Source organism: Bufo gargarizans, chromosome 6, assembly GCF_014858855.1.
Source record: "Bufo gargarizans isolate SCDJY-AF-19 chromosome 6, ASM1485885v1, whole genome shotgun sequence".
NCBI lineage: Eukaryota > Metazoa > Chordata > Amphibia > Anura > Bufonidae > Bufo > Bufo gargarizans.
Genome location: NC_058085.1, coordinates 110,967,210 through 110,986,271, shown reverse-complemented (window position 1 = coordinate 110,986,271; position 19,062 = coordinate 110,967,210). Strand labels below are relative to the sequence as shown.

At 42.0% G+C, this 19,062-nt stretch overlaps 1 protein-coding gene across 2 annotated transcripts in view; it reads right to left on the bottom strand.

The window, feature by feature from the left end:
• Positions 1-8,025: 8,025 nt before the first annotated feature.
• Positions 8,026-19,062, bottom strand: part of ZNF385C (zinc finger protein 385C) — a 317,803-nt gene continuing 306,766 nt past the window's right edge. For both annotated transcript variants that reach the window (XM_044298247.1, XM_044298246.1), the window contains exons 6-9: positions 17,538-17,855; positions 16,289-16,476; positions 12,772-12,870; positions 8,026-10,438 (exon numbers count right to left, since the gene is read on the bottom strand). In XM_044298247.1, the coding sequence (XP_044154182.1) occupies positions 10,214-10,438; positions 12,772-12,870; positions 16,289-16,476; positions 17,538-17,855 (830 nt within the window). In that variant the 3' untranslated portion in view covers positions 8,026-10,213. The remainder of the gene's footprint in view (positions 10,439-12,771; positions 12,871-16,288; positions 16,477-17,537; positions 17,856-19,062) is intronic.

Sequence of the window (19,062 nt, the reverse complement as noted above, 5' to 3'; positions counted from 1 at the left end):
TGTGTCATCCACAGATGCCCCCATAAGTGTGTCATCCACAGATGCCCCCATAACAGTGTGTCATCCACAGATGCCCCCATAACAGTGTGTCATCCACAGATGCCCCCATAAGTGTGTCATCCACAGATGCCCCCATAACAGTGTGTCATCCACAGATGCCCCCATAACAGTGTGTCATCCAAAGATCCCCCATAACAGTGTCATCCACAGATCCCCCATAACAGTGTGTCATCCACAGATCCCCCATAACAGTGTGTCATCCACAGATCCCCCATAACAGTGTGTCATCCACCATAACAGTGTGTCATCCACAGATCCCCCATAACAGTGTGTCATCCACAGATCTCCCATAACAGTGTGTCATCCACAGATCCCCCATAACACTGTGTCATCCACAGATCCCCCATAACACTGTGTCATGCACAGATCCTCCATAACATTGCACCCGCGCACTGAGGAGAGACTGAAAGCAGGGGAAGATCCGCGGAAGCAAGCAGAGGACGGCACAGCTTCTTTTGTAAGTAAATTATTTTATTATAGCGCTGAAACTGCTTTAAACTCTAAAGAAAAGTTTTGGAGAGTGTTTCTCTCTTTCTCAGGTCTGAAGCAAAACCGAGGAAGAAAAGAAAACTCTTGAAAGCTTGTCTTTTAAGTATTAGGATAGTACAATAAAAAGATATTGTGGTATCTTATGTGCCCCCCTATATATTGTTCCTAGGCGCAGAGGCAGAGTCACGACAACACTAGGGTGAGACCCGGCCTGTGTGTGTATGTATATAATATATATATACATACATACACGCGCGCGGGCATGTTTGTGCTTTAGGGTGCACACCCTAATGCAATAGGCTGCGCACGCCTATGTGTCCTACAGACCATCTGACCATAGATGCTCTAGATGTAGATCCTGCTCACTCATAGGTTGTCAAAGCTGTCATCCCAGCTGGCCATAAATTTGGCGACCAGGCAGGCTAAGGAAGCGTTGCAATTTGGCAGAGACATTCCTGGGAAACCGTCCTGTGGACAAGCATTATCTTGCTGAAAAATGGTTGTTAGAAGCCTGCCATGAGAGGCAACACATGTGGCCACAGGATGTCCTGCACATATCACTACCAGGGATGACGATTGTCATATGTGTGGGCATTGTGTAACCCCTGCTAGTGATACCAGGGGTGACCAACTATCATATGTGTGGGCAGCTGTTGTGCTTTTTCATAAGTTTAAACAGTTATATCTACTTATTTTAGTTATAATGGGTATTCATTGCCTTTAAGAGCAATGTTGATTTATATTCACTGTTTTGTATGGATTTTCATGTAGACCGAAGTGTCCATGAGAAGATTACTGTGCTGTTCAAAAGCTAGTGTTATTGTAACAATATATTATACATTTAGAAAGTTAGAAGATACACCGCACCTGCAGATTCTGAGGCTTCATTGTTTTTCCTATCTGAACATGAATTCCACAGTGTGAGAATGGTCTAGATGTTCCTCAAAGTATATATTCATGTATCAAAGTTTGTCCCTCAGCCCTGTGACAAGGCCTCCAGATGTCAGAGGTGTGAAGTATTGAAAATATCAGGCATGTATGAGTTAACCCTTAATGGTATGATGCTTATTGCTTATACAACAGTGCCACCTAGATATAGGCAGTTAATACTACATCAGTAGCAAAAGTGCATTCTGGGTAGTATTATGATGTCATGCTCCTTATCAATGCACACACCCATCCAACAATGATTGGAAAGTTCGTGTTGATCTGATAAGTTTTGGGTTAAGAAACCAGATACGAGGAAAAAGAGAAACAAACATTTGGATTATCGATCTCTGGAGAATCATTTGGATTATCGGGAAAAACTCTTGAGAGCTGGCTGCCCCAAGACTCTGTACATCACTTGACCCTTGGGTAATGTATATTTTGTTTTTATGTAGTATTGATCTAAATTAATTGGCTTGATACTTAGCCAGATAGCCGCTCATTTGCGGACGTGTAACGTTAGTTGCTACATCAGTATTTTCTCTGATTTCAGTTGCGATGCATATAACTGAAAAAAGGGGATAATATTGGAGAAACTCTTTGTTGGGAATCTTTGTATTCCCTAGTTTGATATCAAGCCAATAATTTATAAGTTTTGTTGCAATACTACCATTATCTGAGAGGGTGGTCATCATTTTTGGGCGGAGCAAGGGCTCGTATCTGTCATCTTCTTGATTGAGTTTTCCGCATAATCCATTGATTGTATAGCTCTCACAAATTTAAAGTTGTATTGCATAATATTCTTGTGTTGGTTGAGTAGTGTTTTGTTGGTATCATATAGTGGTGAATTCTGGGTACTGCATATCATTGTATATTATTGAAATTTATGTTGAATAATTTTAGTTTGTATTTTAAACTATTGTATAATAAACCATTTATATTTTTGCATAGACGCTTGTACCCTGTTTTACTGATTGCACAAAATAATCAGGTTCTCGATTGAACTCTTTTTGAGATGTTTATGTTCATCTCACGGGTCAATATAGTTTTCATAATTTTTCTTTTGACCCGATATATTTTTTCAATATTTATATAAAGCATTTGCTTCATATACCCGACACAGCGTGTGACTCCACAGCAAAGGCAGGACTGAAACACTCACAAGAGGCCTCCATGCTCAAACCCGACTGTCGTCGGATTCATCGTTAAAGAAGATATGGTTTCAGCACATAGCAGTCTGGGTTTTCTCTAGTGTCTGAAAATGTTTCGGAAAATGTTCAGAGTAACGAACGCAGCACCTGTGTCTGGATGGTGGAAAATTAAAGGGGTTATCCAAGACTTTTAGATGCCCCCCCCCCCCCCCCCCATAATCCTGGGCCTCTCACACTTAATATATTCACCTAGCTCCCCGCTCCCTGCGCCGCTCCTGGTCCCCGCACCACCGCTGCTGCTTCTCCACGTGCACGGATGAAAACATCCTGTGTTGATGCTAGTGAGGCTTGTCGCCTTCCTCGCCTGCCTTTGGCTGCTCCACCCCCGACACCGGATGTTTTCATCCGCGCATGTGGCGGTAGGGGGACCAGGAGCGGCGATGGGAGCTGATAGCCAGGTAAGTGTATTCAGTGTGAGGGGCCCGGGTGTATCGGGGTATTTAATAGTCTTGGATAACCCCTTTAAACTAAAAGCTGCTTTTGCTTGTCAGCGGATCAAATGATCCTCTCTAGTGGTGGTCTGCAAGGTCAAAACAGCTTAAATGGCGGGCAGTTTATTGAACCGACTATCCTGCTTCTCTCAGTCCAGTGATTCACCCTCTTCAAATCTGTCAGCTGGGCAAAATGTCTTTGAATGCATCGTAGAGGCATATCTAGCAGTCATCGATTTCTCACCAAGAGGGTACACTACCCAAAAGTGGTCTCTGAAAGCCTTTTTTTTATAGGACAGCAGAGGAGGCACTTTTACACCCTGTGTCTAATCAGACCACACCAGTAGTAATTTACATATCTGCCTGAGACATAACTGCATGTCGAGTTTTGCAGCAATCCGACATTTCTACCTTGGTGCGTAATATTTTTTTTGTCAATGTGTATATATGGAAATATTCTCTAAAGTGTATCTTTACAGCTGTTGCAAAACTACTCCTGCCAGTGCTTGCTGGGATTCATACTTACACAGCAGCTGGAGAGCCACAAGTTGCAGACCACAGTTATGCAGTATAAAGGTGCTTGGGTTTCCAGGTCTATGCAAGAGAAACCCAGTTATTGATCTTCGTATTGATCTGCACACTCTACACAACGTGGAAACTAAAAGCAGGACGACATTACTTATGGAACATGAGATACCTGACTGGAACGGAACAAATGATGGACTCTTCAGCTTTTAGCCATGGACATATGTTGCCTAGAACATTACATCATGTAAAGTTTAAAAGAAAGACCAAATGTAATATTGTATACTAAGACTATGCATCTTGTATCGAAGGTCATTAAATCGCCAAGTAAATTCTACGCAATTAGATTTTATAGGTAAAAACATATCAGAAGTTTGGGAGGTCCAGAAGTGTGGTGGTCAAATTCATGTAACCATCAGAGATAAAGGAAAAAGTGGAATATGCACATCTGGCATGAAGGAATAGATTTGAGTTATAGATGCTTGTACAATATTAGGCTACTTTCACACTCGTGTTTGGTGCGGATCCGTCATGGATTTGCACAGACGGTTCAGTTCAGATAAAACAACCATCTGCATCCGTTCAGAACGGATCCGTTTGTATTATCTGTAACAGCCAAGACAGATGCGTCTTCCAACACCATTGTAAGTCAATAGAGGACGGATCAGTTTTCTATTGTGCCAGATTGTGTCATAGAAAACGGATCCGTCCCCATTGACTTACATTGTGTGTCAGAACAGATCTGTTTGGCTCAGTTTCATCAGATGGACACCAAAACGCTGCCTGCAGCGTTTTGGTGTCTACCTCCAAAGCGGAATGGAGACAGAACGGAGGCAAACTGATGCATTCTGAGCGGATCCTTTTCCATTTAGAATGCATTAGGGCAAAAGTGAACCGTTTTGGACCGCTTGTGAGAGCCCTGAACGGATCTCACAAACGGAAAGCCAAAACGCGAGTGTGAAAGTAGCCTAAGCCTGTAGAAGTTCAGTGATATAAGTGTAGCCATTACAGCTGTTGTGACTAGTAAGAGTCAATGCTTACAATAGAGGGTGACCTGGTGAAGTAGACACAGGCCATCTTTATCATTCATTCTGTCCTTTCCACTGAGGATACAGATGAAAGGGCCAGCTGTTCCTCGTGGCTGCTACTGCTTCCTTAAAGCTAAACTAGGTCATCCTGATAAAGTAGTAATAAAATGTAAGAGACACATTTTGCAGTGATGAAGGCAAACTGATAGACCCAGCTGTGAAGTACCATCTCAAGCAACACGTAGACAGTTTATATCCTCTAAGTCAGAAATAAATTATTGCCACAGATTTCTTATCAAATATTTATTTTATTTATATCTTCATTTGTCTGGATACATCCAAAAATATTCAAGAAACAGTCGCCTAAGTCTGGAAGGAAGAGGAGGAAAAACGGGTCACTCAGACAGCATTGCTGTATAATGTAGACAGCAGAGCGAGGTAACCATTCCATATGGAACATACTGTTGTGAAGAGCCATCTGAAGCAAGAGACAATGAGATCTTAGCTCCCCCTGTAGTGCTGCTGGACAAAACCCAAACCATTGGGAAGATAGTACTGGACTTACAAAAGTTCTACATTGTGATAGGCTTGGTGGATGGAGATGTCTTGCACATCTTGGAAGCATTATTCACCCAACTGATAGTAGGCTTTACAGTTCAGGGACTTATTGTGCTTATGTAGAACAATCTAGATCACAGACAAAACTACACAAAACCATAAAATGCCCAGCAAGGAGTAGGGATGACCACTTGGCTCATGGAAAGGCTCTGAGGTGTGACATAAGCACAAGGGAAGGTCTACCTTTTAGTTCACAGCTTCACTTTCAAAGATGATAGCATCTACACAAACCCTATTTGGCATCAGTGAAACTTGTGATTCCACTGCTGGGCCATTTCAGGCAATGACTCAACCGGTCGACTACAATATAAAACTTTTTTACACATATGGCAGAACATGTTTACATATAGTCAATCTTTGCGACACCAAACTATGATTGAACAAGACTGGACAATCTCCTCAATGATGATGACACACTATAAAGTGCTCCATTTCAACCAATTACTTGCTTTATCCCACTTAAAGTAATAAAGCTAATAAAATTGCAATCAAATAGAAATAGGATTTTATACAGTTGTATGGCATGAAACCTATGGTATTAGATGGACATATATATACCCTGCCTTGTTCCAGGTTCTGTGCCAGTCTTGGATTGCGAAAGCTGCCATTTAAAGTATACGGTACTTAACACCTAAAGTGGAAACAGGAAATTTGTGGGCTGAATAAACTGGATTTTTTTTTTTAGCTATTCAATGCAACCCTTCAACTTATGCATGTATGAAATTCCCTCAAATAAATCCAGCATATATATGAGAATTTATAGGCTGTGTTCTAATGAGTACAGGCCTATACCACAAAGTAACCGTTGCTATGAATTGTCTTTAACAGGGATGCTCAACCTGCGGCCCTCCAGCTGTTGTAAAACTACAATTCCTGCGGCCCTCCAGCTGTTGCAAAACCACGATGCCCTTCTGTAGGATGATAGCTGTAGGCTGTCAGGAAATTATGGGAGTTGGAGTTTTGCAACAGCTGGAGAGCCACAGGTTGAGCATGGCTGGTCTTTAACATTTGTGCATAGCTTATCCTGGCAATCGAGCAATGAGTCAATACTGTGCAATATAATTTTCTACCATGATAACCGCATAACAGCGTTACTCAATAACATATCCTAGTATTATTACTAAGTGCCTCTTTGTCTATGCTATATGTTTTACTTATTGCATTGCCCTTCATGCAAGAGCGCTCCTAAAACAAGGTTACAATTGTTGCACCTAGTAGGATATCTTTGCTCATAGACTTTTTTTTTTTTGGGAGCTTTGCTTTTTTTTCATCAACTAAAATATACTTATGAACTGTCTGGAGATATGTAGAGGCTGTTTAATAACAGAGGACCCCTTGTCAACCCTATAGGGCATATTCACCGGCACCAAGTTGCCCTGGTGCCAGCCTTCAGCATTAGGACCAGGATGGAGATGTGTATTTACTGGACAGTGAAGCAGCACCTAAGCATGACGCATTAAAAGTAGGCAGTACTGAACTTCCTTCTGCTACAAGAGTGATTTAAGAAATCAAGCTATATACTAGATGAAAAAAGGAAAAAAAACAATGGTGCTCCAAAAGTAAGACTTCATTCATTCACTGTATAATATACGAAGCATCGCCAACACGAAGACATTGGGATGGGATGCTTGGAGTTCACCAGAAATGGTTATAATTTAAGGTGGTGTTAAATAGCGTAACTACTAATATAACAATTTTTTATGAATTTTGCTACAAGGTGCTCCAAGATTTGTCTGTCTTAAAGTGTACCTATCAAATGATTTCAGCTGTCCTGTCAAAGAGCAGAATAAGAAAGAGGGAGAGAAGCTGAGCTCGATAATTTATAGATTTATATCTTTTGGAGTAGGATTTTGGAGTAAAAAGCAGTGTCAATTCTGACAGGACTCCTAAAATACATTGTGAGAGTCCTGATTACCCATGCAGGATGATTGACAGCTTTTCCTGCATCGGTGTATACAATGAAAGCTGTCAATCATTTTGTGTGGGCAGGTCAGCAGGACTCAAAGTCTCTCTTAAGGCCTCTTTCACACGGGCGTTGCGGGAAAAGGTGCGGGTGCGTTGTGGGAACATCCACGATTTTTCAGCACGAGTGCAAAACATTGTAATGCGTTTTGCACGCACGTGAGAAGAATCGGCATGTTTGGTACCCAAACCCGAACTTCTTCACAGAAGTTCGGGCTTGGGATCGGTGTTCTGTAGATTGTATTATTTTCCCTTATAACATGGTTATAAGGGAAAATAATAGCATTCTGAATACAGAATGCATAGTACAATAGCGCTGGAGGGGTTAAAAAAATTATAATAATTTAACTCACCTTAATCCACTTGATCGCGCAGCCCGGCTTCTCTTCTGTCTTCATCTTTGCTGTGTGCAGGAAAAGGACCTGTGGTGATGTCGCTCCGGTCATCACATGGTCCGTCACATGATCTTTTACCATTGTGATGGATCATGTGATGACCGGAGTGACGTCACCACAGGTCCTTTTCCTGCACACAGCAAAAAGAAGACAGAAGAGAAGCCGGGCTGCGCGATCAAGTGGATTAAGGTCTCCATCCCGATCGTCTCCTAGCAACCGTGCGTGAAAATCGCACCGCATCCGCACTTGCTTGCGGATGCTTGCGATTTTCACGCAGCCTCATTCACTTCTATGGGGCCTGCGTTGCAAAACGCACAATATAGAGCATGCTGCGATTTTCACGCAATGCACAAGTGATGCGTGAAAATCACTGCTCGTGTGCACAGCCCCATAGAAATGAATGGGTCAGGATTCAGTGCGGGTGCAATGCGTTCACATCACGCATTGCACCCGCACGGAATACTCGCCCGTGTGAAAGGGGCCTAAGAGTCCTGTCTGGATTTGTTCTGCTTTTTACCCAGAAATCCTGCTCCCAATCCTATAAACCTGTATATCATAGAGTTCAGCTTCTCACGGTCTCGTCATATCTTTTTCTTAGATAGCGCAGCAGAAACCACCTCACAAGTTGACTTTAATGCCTACAGATACAATATATGTTTATTCTTCCTTCTAATATATATTTGAAAATCCTTCATTTTCTTACATTTTCTTATATACAACTCAGCATTTTATATTGCACACGTCTTCAGCTCCGGCCCTGTAACATTTGCAGAATTGTAGGTGGCACCTAAAGAGACTCATTTGTCTTCATTTAGAGATATAAATACTATAACCTATACAACAGCAGCAAACCCAAAAAATGGTAAAACGACTGATCCCTGTGGCATCACCCCTCCCGTTAACTATATGCAGAGGGAGCCAAATGGCTTACAGTAAAGCAGCTTATAATATTCTACACAAAAACATCTGGGGCTTCAAATATGCACATTTCTAAAACTAAGTGGGGCCCGTGTTACCCCTGAGATCACTCTGAGGTACACAATGATCAGGGAGGGCAGCAGAGATCTATCATGCTACGAAAGAACTAGAATGAGCTTTCCAATTCTGGATTTTCCCAGTTCTAGACTGTATATTAGAATCGTTTCATGGATCTGCAACACATTGTGCAGTATTTGTATTTTGTACCATTCTTCTTAACTATTCTCTTGTGTTGGCATGTAATGTCTTCCTTCCTACAGTCCGTTATGGGTTGGCCATCAAAAATCTTTCCATACAACCACAGGAAGTCCAGGTCTTAGAGCCATAATATGGGTTAACCTGACTTTATAGTTACTTCACGCCTGGTGATGTTAGACATGAGAAGCTTGGATTTGTTGATATACATCCATCAGAGGCTTTATATCACATCTTATATCATTGTACAAATGTAGATGGATCATGGTGGAACACAGATCAGGCATCAGTTTCACTTCTTTTCTAGGTCTACGTGAGCTGTAAAATGGCTGCATGAAATGGGATTACTACTAGATCCAATACCATGAGCTCCGTCTTGTTACTTCCTACATTGGTATATACCATACAGTGTAATGAGAGAGCAAATCTGGACGTTTCTCGAGTCAAGGCATTGTATGCGACTAGATCTGGAGCTTTTGGAGCCAGTGCAGAAGTGTTTTGATCATTATCTACAATAAAACCGTCTATACCATGCATATTGGGCCTCTGTGCTGACATTATGTACTTCTGGCTTCTATTTAGTACAGAATTCTATTTAGTACAGAATTCTATTTAGTACAGAATTTTTAGATTAAGGGCTCGGCTACATGGCGACACTTGTCGCAGCAATGTTGCTCAACATTTGTTTGTAATGATAGTCAATGGTGTTGCACTGCAACATACTGGATTTGGATTTTTGTGCAACTGTCGAGTTACAGTCGTAACATGTCGCAGTGCGACACCATTGACTATCATTACAAAAAATGGCATGCAACACATGTCATTGTGTAGCCGTACCCTTTCAAACCTTTTGGATTCCTTTGCACTTCAAGCCAGCTTGGCTTATCTGGGCACAAGAATATTATCAGGCTCCTCATGCCTGGGAATATGTGAAGAAATCACAGTGTGGACCAATTGGAACTGTGATACTTCATACTTTTGTTCTAGGCCTTCCTGGCATATTACACATTAATACTATTAACCTCTGGCTCCAAAATAATGTTATTGCTATAAGTTCCCCATGTGATCACCCTTCTGACCCACCAGGGAGATTTGGGCCTATTTCTCCCAAATAATTACCTACTGGCCCCAGTGCAGTGGAAGGTAAGGAGACCTCTTCCCCTACCACCATCCATACAAACAGTCTGAAATGGGTAACTATGGCTGTCCATCCTAGTCTGATAGCGGTATGGCTTGGATAGCTAACTCCAATGTCCAAGATGGTTGATGTGCTTTGGATTATGAGCGAAGCAACAATGATATATATTTTGATGCCTCCTGGGGAGGCAATTTTGCGGTCATTACAGCTTCACCTTTTATATTGTTCTCTTTATAGTCCTGCACGTTACGCCAGGCTAATATGGAGCAAACATAATTGGGGTAGGAGAAGGTCGCAGAACAGGCGGGGGGCTTCGGAAAAGAGCTGGTCCCAGCAGGGGAGTCTGGAAGAGAGCAGCAGCCGTCGCAGGACGAAGAGTGAGAGGGCTTGGAAGCGTGCAGACAGCTGTTGGCGTGAGGGGCCCCGGGAGAAAACGGGCGGCCAGAGTCTTGGTCAGTTGTTTATGTAGAGCCAGTCTGGTCTGTAAGAAAGATGAAATATTATTCTTAAATTATTATTAGTAGTATTTTGCATCATGTATAACTAGCCTAATATTGCATATAGATTAGATTAGAATATTGTGGTGAAGACAAAGGCATTACTTGGGGGGCACTGGTAAGCAAGCACTACTAGACAGCACAACAGAGTTTATTCATACCAAGTAATTATTAAGACCCATAAAAAATATGAATCTTCTCAGAAAACATCCAGGCTAGTCATGTACTATATGCCAACCACAATGTCATGAGAGAATAGACTGATTCTAAGGAATGATGGTTACGGCCGTAGTGTGGGCACAGACAGCCCTGTGTTGCCCAACAGCTAAATAGTCAGAAAGCAAAAGAGTTGTTAAGGATGTCCTTCCTCTTGGCTACTTAGGAAATCCTTATGTGTGCCAGTATCTATGGAGGACTGAAACCATTAACATGGCCGCTTTTTTTTTGTAAGGTGGTGATGGGTTCCCTTGCCTTAAAAGGGGATGTGCAGTGCAAAGATATTTATGACCTATCCTTAGGATAGGTCATCAATATCAGATCGGTGTGGGGTGCGATTCCCGAAACGCCCGTTAATCAGCTGTTCAAAGTGGTAGTGGTGCTTGTGCAAGCACTGCTTTAGCTTCAAAATTACCTGCGCATCGTCTCCATTGTAGAGGCAGAGCAGTGTAATCATAACTGCTTGTTCCATTCGAGTAACAGGACAGGCAGTTGTAATTACAATGTGCCCAGTTAATTTTAAAGTGGAAGTAGCACTTGCACAAGCTCTGCTACCCCTTCAAACAGCTGATTGTCGGGGGTGCCAGTAGTCAGACCCCAATGATCTGATATTGATGACCTATGCTGAGTAGTGATGAGTGGCAGGGACTATATTCGAATTTGCGATATTTCACGAATATTTGGGCAAATATTCGTCATATATTCACAAATTCGAGATTATTTTCTTGATTGCTAAAAATCGGCAATGTAATATTCGTGTAATGAGCACAAAATACAGACGTGGATCACTTTTGCTACATCTTCCAAGCTGCTAGAAGTTTCCTGAGACTGGAGAAAATGGTTGGCACGGCAGAACATTAAAAATGGCTTTATATGCAGTTAGAGTGCTCCAATATATTTGCGATTGCGCTAATCGGCACTGATGATGCGAATATTTTGGCTCAATACGTAAAACTTCAAATTTTAGCAGGTCTGCATGCGTGTATGGACAGCAGAACCTATCACACTACCTAACACACTGCACTGCAACAGCTACACTATATCAGGTGTAAGAAGGTACAAGGAATCATCGTGGATGATAGGTATGTGTCACCGAGGTTTCAGGCCTCAGTGGAGTAAGAGCCGATTTTTATGTGTCAGCAGCAGTTGCTGTTTGACACCTTAATACTTATATGGCTGTATAGCTGATTCAGGATGGCTCTTACTGGGAGTAGTCAAAGTGCTGGGTGGGTGACTACTCCCCATGTTCCAGGCCGGGTTTTGCCAGGCCTAAAAACCAGCCAGCACTGCCAGGTGAGGAGGAATACCTCAGTTTGACAGTGGAGCTCAGGAGGTCTGTGTGCTGGGATCTAAGGCCGTGCTGAAGGGCTGAGACCCGTCCCGTCTGTAAGGAAAACGGGCCCCCTATAAAGCCTGCTATGGACTGCTGGAGGAAGAACTGCCAACAAGTTGATTTTTGCTATGTGGACTTTCCATTGTGTGTGAACTAACACCAAGACTGCAAAGTGACGTTTTGTTTTTGCTTTATGTGTGAATAAACACGGAAGTTTGATTCAAGAACTGGTAATTTGCCTCTGTACTGCGTCCGCACACCCTGTCTACCAGAGAGAATCCCCACACAGGATATACCCTACACTGACTATCTCCCACTAACTATCTGTATTATATATATATAAACTAACTATCTAATGTAATGAATGGAAAGCACAGAGCACCGCAATGACACTGCTCTCTCTCTCTCTCTCTCTCTCTCTCTCAGAACTTTAAAAAAAAACTGTAGAAAATGGCTGCTGGGGAGGTTCTTATATAGTAAGGGGTAGGCAACTTTCCTATTGGTTACTAAGGATGTTGTTAAGCTCGGACAAAGACATTGCAGCCTTCTCATTGGCCCACAAGCAAAAAGGGAGGTTACCGATGAAAAAAAATTCTCGAAGTGCCGATACTTGCGATTAATATTCGCGATTCGAATATTCTCGCCCAACACTATAAGGATAGGTCATTAATATCTGTGAACTGCACGACAACTTTTTTAGTGGCACGGGGGGCATATTTGTTACTGTTGTATAAGCCCACAGTCTACATCAGGCTTAGCCATACTCACCGCCAATGCAGCATTCTTCTGCAACTTGCTAAATGGACTGTATTTAGGTTTTGGAGGTTTTCCAGCCAGTCTGTCTTTATGTCTTCTGCTGCTCATATGCTGATAAAACATAACAGAGAATTTGCATGAGTCTAATACAGAGTGAGAGAAATTACAAGAGCTGATGACAATCCTTGAGGTCCACCTAAAGAATTAGAACAATGGTAAAACTTAGAGGGGGTTTCCAGACTCCAGATACTAATGACCTATCTTTAGGATAGGTCATCAATATGAGACTAGCGTAAGGAAGAGGTACTTGCACTCCTAGTTCTTGAGCAAAGTGCTGTGGTATACGGCTGAGCCTGACTGCAAATGTTGCTGGCACCTACTTCACATTTTGGATTGTACGATTCACAATAAATCCACCTGGCATATCTAAACTCTCAAGAGTGTGCGTGGTTTTCTCTACAAATATACAAACCGGATTCCAAAAAAGTTGGGACACTAAACAAATTGTGAATAAAAACTGAATGCAATGATGTGGAGATGGCAAATGTCAATATTTTACTTGTAATAGAACGTAGATGACAGATCAAACGTTTAATCCGAGTAACTGTATCATTTTAAAGGAAAAATACGTTGATTCAAATTTTCACGGTGTCAACAAATCCCAAAAAAGTTGGGACAAGTAGCAATAAGAGGCTGGAAAAAGTAAATTTGAGCATAACGAAGAGCTGGAAGACCAATTAACACTAATTAGGTCAATTGGCAACATGATTGGGTATAAAAAGAGCTTCTCAGAGTGGCAGTGTCTCTCAGAAGCCAAGATGGGTAGAGGATCACCAATTCCCACAATGTTGCGCAGAAAGATAGTGGAGCAATATCAGAAAGGTGTTACCCAGCGAAAAATTGCAAAGAATTTGCATCTATCATCATCATGTGCATAACATCATCCAAAGATTCAGAGAATCTGGAACAATCTCTGTGCGTAAGGGTCAAGGCCGTAAAACCATACTGGATGCCTGTGATCTCCGGGCCCTTAAACGACACTGCACCACAAACAGGAATGCTACTGTAAAGGAAATCACAGAATGGGCTCAGGAATACTTCCAGAAACCATTGTCAGTGAACACAATCCACCGTGCCATCCGCCGTTGCCAGCTGAAACTCTACAGTGCAAAGAAGAAGCCATTTCTAAGCAAGATCTACAAGCTCAGGCGTTTTCACTGGGCCAGGGATCATTTAAAATGGAGTGTGGCAAAATGGAAGACTGTTCTGTGGTCAGGCGAGTCACGATTCAAAGTTCTTTTTGGAAATCTGGGACGCCATGTCATCTGGACCAAAGAGGACAAGGACAACCCAAGTTGTTATCAACGCTCAGTTCAGAAGCCTGCATCTCTGATGGTATGGGGTTGCATGAGTGCGTGTGGCATGGGCAGCTTGCATGTCTGGAAAGGCACCATCAATGCAGAAAAATATATTCAGGTTCTAGAACAACATATGCTCCCATCCAAACGTCATCTCTTTCAGGGAAGACCCTGCATTTTTCAACAAGATAATGCCAGACCACATTCTGCATCAATCACAACATCATGGCTGCGTAGGAGAAGGATCCGGGTACTGAAATGGCCAGTCTGCAGTCCAGATCTTTCACCTATAGAGAACATTTGGCGCATCATAAAGAGGAAGGTGCAACAAAGAAGGCCCAAGACGATTGAACAGTTAGAGGCCTGTATTAGACAAGAATGGGAGAGCATTCCTATTTCTAAACTTGAGAAACTGGTCTCCTCGGTCCCCAGACGTCTGTTGAGTGTTGTAAGAAGAAGGGGAGATGCCACACAGTGGTGAAAATGGCCTTGTCCCAACTTTTTGGGGATTTGTTGACACCATGAAATTCTGATTCAACATATTTTTCCCTTAAAATGGTACATTTTCTCAGTTTAAACTTTTGTTCCGTGATTTATGTTCTATTCTGAATAAAATATTAGAAGTTATTATAAGAATATTGACATTTGCCATCTCCACATCATTGCATTCAGTTTTTATTCACGATTTGTATAGTGTCCCAACTTTTTTGGAATCCGGTTTGTATATTTGTAGAGAAAACCATGCACACTCTTGAGAGTTTAGATATGCCAGGTGGATTTATTGTGAATCGTACAATCCAAAATGTGAAGTAGGTGCCAGCAACATTTGCAGTCAGGCGTTTATTGCTCAGTTTTTTAGAAACTTGTGTCGCGTCGTGAGTAGTATGGAGAGCTGCGATGTTTCAAGACGTTTCAGTCATATGGAACCTTTATCAATAGATTGCAGGCTGAGGTACGGAGGGCAATATGAGACTGGTGTAGGTCCAACACCCGGCACCCCTATGGCTGCCATCAGGAATTTCAGGGCCCCATACTGGCAAACTGTGTGGTCCTTCCAAGTAGTCCTTCTTGCCATAACAACCATCTTGCCATGCCCATAAGTAAGATTTTAATTTCGAAACAACTTCTATTGCGAGTTAAATTGCGCCATTTTTAGTTACGCTGTTTATTAATCACAATAAATAACGTGTTCACTATATTGTACGGGTTATTATGAATACAGGGATACCAAATACTGTTTTGTGATATTAGTAAGTATGTTAGAAAACATTTATTGTAATGGCTTTTGTGCTGCTATATTTTTTAGTAACACTAGCTTTACAGAAAAATGTAACTTTTACTTTCCAGCTTTTCTTCTACTATAAAAGAAAACTGGAAATTAGAAGTGCCTAAAAAGCTACTAAACAGTATTACAATTTATTTATTATTATGCAAATGAGGAAAATAGTAACGTTATTTAGTAGTTTATTAGGCATAGAAAATCCTAACCTTATGACTATAGTGTAATGGTTGACTTGCTATTTGCCATACAGAATGTCTGAGGTTCAATTCCCAAGAGAGACCTATAAGATCATCTTTTAAGTAAATACTGGGCACCCCCACAAATCAACTTTTCCCTGTAGCCTCCAATTCCGGAACTAGCACTTTGAATGGAGTCAGAAGCAAAGGTAATTTCGAAGTGTGGTGGGCATGCCAGGCAAATGGAAGCTCATCCCTCGATGACTTTAATGAGAGATGAGCTGCAGTAACCCGGCCACCGACATCTTTTGAATTGAGCTGTGTTGGTTCCAGGGGCAGAGACTGCAGGGAACAGCTGATAGTGGGGATGCTGGGTGTTGGAGCCCAACAATCTGATATTGATGACCTATTCTGAGCATGTCATTAATATTTGGAACATGGAAAACCCTTTTAAAAATGTTGTCTGCTTATGAAAACCCAATTTCTAATAACTTCTGAAGAAACTCTCAGTGAACAGTGATTCTCCACCTAGCTTGTCGTCATAAATACAGACAGAGGTTACAGAAATTCAAGGTAACTGACATGGTTGGATAAAACTAAAGAAGAAAACGAAAGAAAATACAGCAATGTAACTCAATTTTCTCCGTCAATACATGTGGCTTGTTGCCTAAATTTTGTGATTTGATGTCCACAAGAAACATCGTTGCCCTCACCTGCTTGAGCTGAGTTTCGGAGTTGACATGGATCTCACAAATAGGACAGTGAAAAGCCTTGTTCTGGATACCAATACTGGTCTTGTTGCCAATCCGTTTGGGTTTCCGGGTAGCACGGCTCAGTGCTTTTCCTCTTCCTCTTCTCGGGTGAGTGCTCTGGCCTTCTAGGATAGATTTGTGCTTTGCACCTTCAAAAAGACAGTTATTGTTTTATTATCCATGAAAAAAGAAAAACAGCCAAGTGCCGTTATATAGCTCTGTAACGTCTCTATTTTCTGAGGAAGAGTGAAGACTATGGACCATATCCCCCCTACAACAGGCTCCACTCTTGTGGGAAGACTTTTCACTAGATCGTGGAACAAGGTTTAAAGAGGACCTGTCACTTCAAAATGCTATTCAATCTGCATGCAGCATGCTATAGAGCAGGAGGAGCTGAGCCGATATATGTGATTTTGTAGGAAAAGATTCAGTAAAACTTGTAATTTATACATTTATATCTCTGCCTTTTCTGAATTTAAGACAACCCCGTGTACTGACGGCTATCTCTGTATACACACTTGCATTCACAGGAACGTGTGAAGACAGACCCTGCTTTGTGGACCGCAAACTGTGGATCTGCAAAACACCGGCCGTGTGCAGTCCATATCGCGGTGCATACCCATTGACTTCAATGGGTCTGCGATCTGCAAGATGCTGAGATAGATAGGACATGTCCTATCTTTTGCGGTACCATGGCACGTACCAGAAAGCACACGGAAACACACAGAAGCCCTTTCGTGTACTTCTGGGTCCGTGCCTCTACACCGCAAAAGATAGAAGATGTCCTATCTTTCACTGCATCTTGCTACGGTGCACATGGCCAGATCCACGGTTTCCCATCTGCAACTCGAGCACACCCGCCAAATGTTCTTGTGAATGCACCTTTACACAGAGATTGCTATCAATCACTGTCAGAAAAAGCAGAGATGTAAATATATAAATTACAGGTCTTACTGAATATAATATACTGAAACTATATATATATATATCAATCTGCTCAGCTCCTCCTGCTCTATAACATGCTGCCTGCAGAACGTGCTGCATTTTGTGGTGACAAGTCCTCTTTAATTGGATTTGCATCTTTTCAGCCATTAATGGGGTTGGACACTGATGAAGATCTAAAGCATCGGCACAGTCTACTGCTTGAATGGCATTGCTATGGGACAGAATTTTTTGCACCTCCATATGAAAGCGGTAGGACCTCACTCACCGGCATTATGCGCCTCTAGTTGAGATGCTGAGTTCACAGTGACTTTGCATGTGGCACAGTACAAGTGTTCCCTATTCTTACGATCCTTCTCACTGTCCTGTGCTGAAGCACAGCTGTCCTCTGAGCCCTTCTCAGGACTGTATGGCACTTCTTGGGCCAGGGACCCCGTGTCCAATAATTCAGCAGAGCTGTCTGAATTCTCCGGAGAGCTACATTCCTCCTCCTGATCTGCGCTGGCCGGCTCTGGGGTTGGTGTACGTGGACTGTCTTCTGCTTCAACTTCACTGAGCCTGCCAATTTCATTCTGTGTTTCTAAATCTACAGATAAGACAACACAATAATTATGTAGACACCAATGATAAATGGATAGTGTCCTGGATCCAAAATGTGCCTTTGTCTTGGATGAGCTACAGGAACACTAAAAACAGGAGCTTTGTAAATTATGTGCACACACGTACAGAACCTTTCTACTTTTTTACAGGTTTTCTGTAATGTCAGTCACTTTTTAAAGGACTTGCCATTCATTGTGCCTTAAAATGTGAAAACCATTTTCAAACATCTTACTCCTAGGCAGTGATATGAACCCTTGAAGGTACAAGCCTAAAGCCCGAGGCTACTCTACTTCCAGATTCTGATGGCAACATGTCCCCTTCTGATCTCTGTTAGGCCCACAAGACCTTTTGTGGATTCAAATCATCAGACACATCCATGTCCTCACATATACACACAAGCTATTGGTATTTTTAGTGGTATGGATCCACACAAGGTCTCCGTGACAAAAACATTTTTCAGCAGTGTAGCCTCCGGCTTTTGCCTTGTAATTTCAACTGATTACATCTTAGCTCAGAAGACATTTATAATTTACACAACATGCCTATTTTTCTTCTAGTAGGACTCATTTAGCACAGTGTTCATTTTACACATTTTCTCTGTGTCTTTTCTATAGAACTTGTGGGGGTTCACCTTTACAAGAGCTTGAATATTGTAACACACCCTCTGATGCGGTTCTAAACACACCAATTTCTAAAAAATGGAAATGTGGTATATCACATGAACATCAGAGGTCCTGCTACCCACAGCTTGTCCATGTAGGAGACCAAGGCTAAATTTTCTTTCCTGTTACCTTTCTTCAGCTGCAACATTTACCAGTTCTGTTATCAAAAGCTGGAGTAGAGAAGGAAATTTGTGTAATTTTCTGAAAGCTTTTCTTCATGTAAGCGGACACAATAGGGACTGGATCCCTGCCGGGACAATCAAGCAATTATCTTCACCACCAAGTTCAAAAGCAATTAACAAATTCTTCTCTGGGCTTATCTCCATCCTCCGACATGGGATATGTTAACATCCATGACGGACATCAAAGAGGATTCTCTTCCTTGCATTACCGTAAAGCTTGAAATATTCAGGTTATGGAAGAAAGATCTGGAGATTGGAATTAATGTAACTGTTAAATATTAAGCAATTCTTTATTAAAACTGCACGGCCAGCTACTGCTTATGCTTCAGTGGTTTTGATGCTGCAAGGC